The 3,980-nt window shown below is 39.2% G+C and overlaps 1 protein-coding gene across 1 annotated transcript; it reads right to left on the bottom strand.

Moving 5' to 3' along the window:
* Positions 1 to 272: 272 nt before the first annotated feature.
* Positions 273 to 1,008, bottom strand: LOC145474094 (2-(3-amino-3-carboxypropyl)histidine synthase subunit 2-like). Its single transcript, XM_081455106.1, has 2 exons — positions 681 to 1,008; positions 273 to 350 (listed from the first exon to the last, which is right to left on the bottom strand). The coding sequence occupies exons 1-2, from the start codon at positions 849 to 851 to the stop codon at positions 273 to 275; spliced, it is 249 nt and encodes an 82-aa protein (XP_081311232.1). The 5' UTR covers positions 852 to 1,008.
* Between the last annotated feature and the right edge of the window lie 2,972 nt (positions 1,009 to 3,980).

Genomic DNA, 3,980 nt, shown 5'->3' with positions numbered 1-3,980 from the left:
GTTCTTTGCCCTAATTAGGGAATTCGGAAAAGGAATACAAAATGGTACGAGCCATTCCTATTGGTTGGCCTGGTTTAATCGGAAAATGTTGTTTTATTTTCGTCGACTATTCCCACTGATCCGTGAGCGATCGGTTTGGCACAATGGAAAGCATCCCATTCTTTGTAGGTTGCTTTTTGTGGGTCACGTGGTGGACTGTCCGCCAACAAAGCTCCTGTAAAGCGGAGCCCCCGTAGACAAGGTAAAGGCATAAATTTGTTCATTGTTTAACCCTAGTTTCCGCTGTCCCCACCCGTCCATGCCTTCGCGTCCGTCAATCGTAACAGTGAGTCCGGAAACTGGAGAGCGACCTGAGAAAAAAGAACTAAAGATTAGATTGTGTAGGTTAAGTCCAGTATATAATAGAAGAAATATACGTATTAAGGGAATATCCTGTGATAAAATCCATCCTAGATAAGCTGCACTTTTATGACTAATTATGAATAGAACAGGCTCATGCGAGTTGTAGACAAAGTGACGACCAAACGAAGATAATTTATATTTTGGAATAAATCAAAATACTCGAATGATATTTTTCTTCTCCTTACAGTATTTTCTAAAAGACGTAGAAAAACTTTTCTCTGTGTTTATATCGATCAGTTACAGAAAGTTTGGAAGAACTGAAATAAACTCGTGATCACCTTCTCAAAACCACGACTTTTTATGACATTCACGCATCTCGAAATTTCATAAAAATCACTTATGTCTTTCCTTGTATCTAGAGCATCGGTAGAGACATCTAATTTTCTTTCAATGACTTCTCTCTCGCCGCCACTAAACTGCACCGCAGATGCCTTTTCGGCTTCGGCCATTTTGTTTTTAGAAAGCTTCCGCTGACCGAGTTTTGGTGGGCCAGTCTACCTAGTCCCGAATCCGCGCGCGGAATCCCGCGCGTACCGGCGCGTCCCGAGTCCTCTGTCTGTTGCAAGCGAGGCACGCTAGACTTCAATCACGCAAATTAAAAGTCAGGTGCGGGATAGGACTATGTCGACTATGTAATGAGAAAAATTGCACTTGGGTCTAAATTTGAAATTATGAGCCCCTGAGAGACAAGTTGAGAGAGGACAGGGAACTGAATTTGATCTCTTGCGCACGTCACGAAAGCGTTTCCAGGACTCGATGGGAAAGTAGGTTCACAAAGGAAAATGTTCTTCCAAAAGGCTTTTCCTGCGAAAAAAAGAGACACTCTCTTTTTTTTTATCTAGGTTTCCGTTCAACTTTGGAACAGCTGCTCAGTAATAGGGGATAAGTTGTTTGAATTGCCTGAAACGTAAACAACAAGTCACACAAGGAAATTATATGAATATGGAATGAACGAGTCTCCACAAAAAAGCTTTTATAGCATCAATGAGATCTTTTATGTGTTGCGATTGGTCAATAATTTTATATCTGCGCGCAGATGATTTAATAACAAGTAGATTACAAAAATTTCATTCTTGTTCCCTGAGTGAAATGAACCGAGTCACGAATCAAATAAAAAGCAATTAAAACGTGTAAATATATTGACCGTAAATGATGGACCGGAAAATACTTAACAGATCTTGTGTACTTTGCATACACGCAACCAGTCTAAAAAACACGAAAAGCGCGGCCAGAATCAGGATAGAACGTTTTTTCTTCTTAGAGAAAATTAGAATAAGTAGTCCGACAGACAAAAGCGCAGCATTGACCAGAAAAACAAATGGGAAGAAACATTTACGTTTCACGCTTTTTCCTCTGTGATTAAAAATGTGTTCCCTTGGAGCAGAATACAGGAGGTTATGTTTGCGGGGAAGCACATAAATATGGAGCTCAACATGATGGCATTTTGCTACCAATTTATTTTTCTTGCACTGAGCCTCTATGCCTTTAACACCCCAAAACACACAACAAACCCAACAACTTTCCTTTCGCCGCACCTGTTATGGATCTCCACCTGTTGGGCCTTTGTTTGGTTCGTTCGTTCCCGTTTATGTCCCTTAGCTACCCTGGGAGCAGATATTGGCAGGTTAACAAAAGTTTGCGGATTTTTCCGTTTGAGTAGTTATACAGGTATTATAATTTGTCGGACTTTGCACTTCTAATAGATAAATTGATTAAAAAATTTATTGGCTAGGAACTGCATGGTATCACAAAATCTGCGCGAAATGGGTTTAATAAATTACAATGCAGCATTTTGAAACCCGGCATATGTTTCAGTTCAGTCTTAAATCTATCCTTCTTGTCGTTAAGCTCTACTGGAAATTGAAAATTCGTCCGCGAAAAAAGCCCCTTGACTTAAATTGCCAGAGGCCGTCCCGAGTAAAGCTTAGCAAGTCTAATTGACATCTGCTCATCACCTGTTGAATTGAGTTGGTTGGTTCGGGTTATGAATAATTCTCAAACATTCAACAGGTACTGATCAACAGCTTCATAATTTATCAGCAGTCCTGCTGGCTTGAGATCTGCATGGCTGCAGGTAGACAATTCGAAAGCCGCTGTGACAACACTTGTATACTACCACATAATAATTTCTGTGTATCATCTGTTGGAAAACCGGTTAACAGCGGGTTTATTTTTCGCCGTACATAAGCACATTGGTCGTTTCTGCTTTTTCATCGATCGCGTAAAGAAAGTCAATTCGGGTAGTTTTACTGTCCGTACGAATTTTTACAATCCCTTTGTAGTATGGATATTTCGGGTTCTCACAAAAAGAACGAGGAAGGACTATTCTAGGATACTATGATCTTATTCAGAAAGTGACTATAACTTTTTTTTAGCACTTCACATAACAGGCTCTAGTCTTTCATTTTATCATTATAGCCGAAAGAGAACATAATCGTGTGCAATGAAGTAAATTTTGTCAGTCAACCGAAAATAGACTTTCAAGCCTTAGGATTTAAACAAGTCTTGAATCCCAAAATTAAAGGAATCAAACGAAAGAGACCCATGTTTCTTCTTCCTGTTCTCCGTAAATGTTTTCCTCTTAAATTTCTTTGGTTTCTTTTAAATTTTCATAAGCCTGTTGAGGCGATTCTTTCTGAGATGATCAAATCGTGTACTCTTACAACCTATCTTCTTCACTGATTTGCTGCTGAGAGGTAAAGAGAAATTAGCCATTATCACTACTGCTCTATGTTGGTTTTAAAACAGGTTTTGTATGATTGAAGCCGGAGGAAAAAAAACAAAAAAAGAAAAAACAGAAAAACGAGGAAAGTTCTGAGGCTTGCCGCTAAGTGAAGTTATCAGGACAAGCCGGAAAAGTCATCTTTAAGCGGTTCATGTTGACAGTAAAAATTATTTCAAAAACGATTTAGAATATTTGAAAACACCTGTTGCTTCTTGTAATTTTGGCACCGAGAGATGAGACAAATAAAATAAGCAAGAGAAACCAAGGTGAGAGTATAGAAAGAACAAAACAAAAAACTTGAGAATCTGCCAGCGTAATTTTTTGGCGTGTTGTCGGCGATAGTAGAAATAACTGAGACAAAAAAAAAAAGAGTGATTTCGGCGGCAGGTATTTACAAACCGGTGCCTTACAGCAGGACAATTCGCTTATGCTATTGTGCAGCTTCAATTGTTTTGAAAAATTTGAGCACATTTGTGAAGATCTAAACTTGCCTTTCATGAAGAGACCTCAAGTTGCGATTTCCATTCGACGGCACGCGTACTCAGAAAAGAACACACTTCTTTTCAATTGCGCCGCTGTTTTGTTGGATGTGGCGTGGCGGAAAAGCATCGTTTAACGTTCGAAAATACGGCGATTTTACTTGAATTCTCACTTCTGGCGCAAAGGTACTGAATGTTATCAGTTCTAGAGACTAAAATTAGAGCAAAATGGACAAAAATCGAAGCGTGAGCATCTTTCTTTAAATATTTTGAATCATTACAGGCGGCGAACTGCTTCTTTTTAAACGCCGAAAACCGTTTTCTAAAGATTTTTTTAAAGCGCCGAAGCCGCAATTCGGATCCTTAATCCTTCT

This window comes from Orbicella franksi, unplaced genomic scaffold, assembly GCF_964199315.1.
Source record: "Orbicella franksi unplaced genomic scaffold, jaOrbFran1.1 SCAFFOLD_825, whole genome shotgun sequence".
NCBI classification, from domain to species: domain Eukaryota; kingdom Metazoa; phylum Cnidaria; class Anthozoa; order Scleractinia; family Merulinidae; genus Orbicella; species Orbicella franksi.
This window is presented reverse-complemented; position numbering and strand designations above follow the sequence as displayed.

What these genes read in the sequence shown, in the direction of transcription:
- LOC145474094 (XM_081455106.1), bottom strand. Translation starts at nt 851, where the DNA reads ATGGCCGAAGCCGAAAAGGCATCTGCGGTGCAGTTTAGTGGCGGCGAG. An exon ending in AAAGTCGTGGTTTTGAGAAG is followed by an intron (nt 351 to 680) that starts GTGATCACGAGT and finishes CTTTTTTCTCAG; the next exon opens with GTCGCTCTCCAGTTTCCGGA.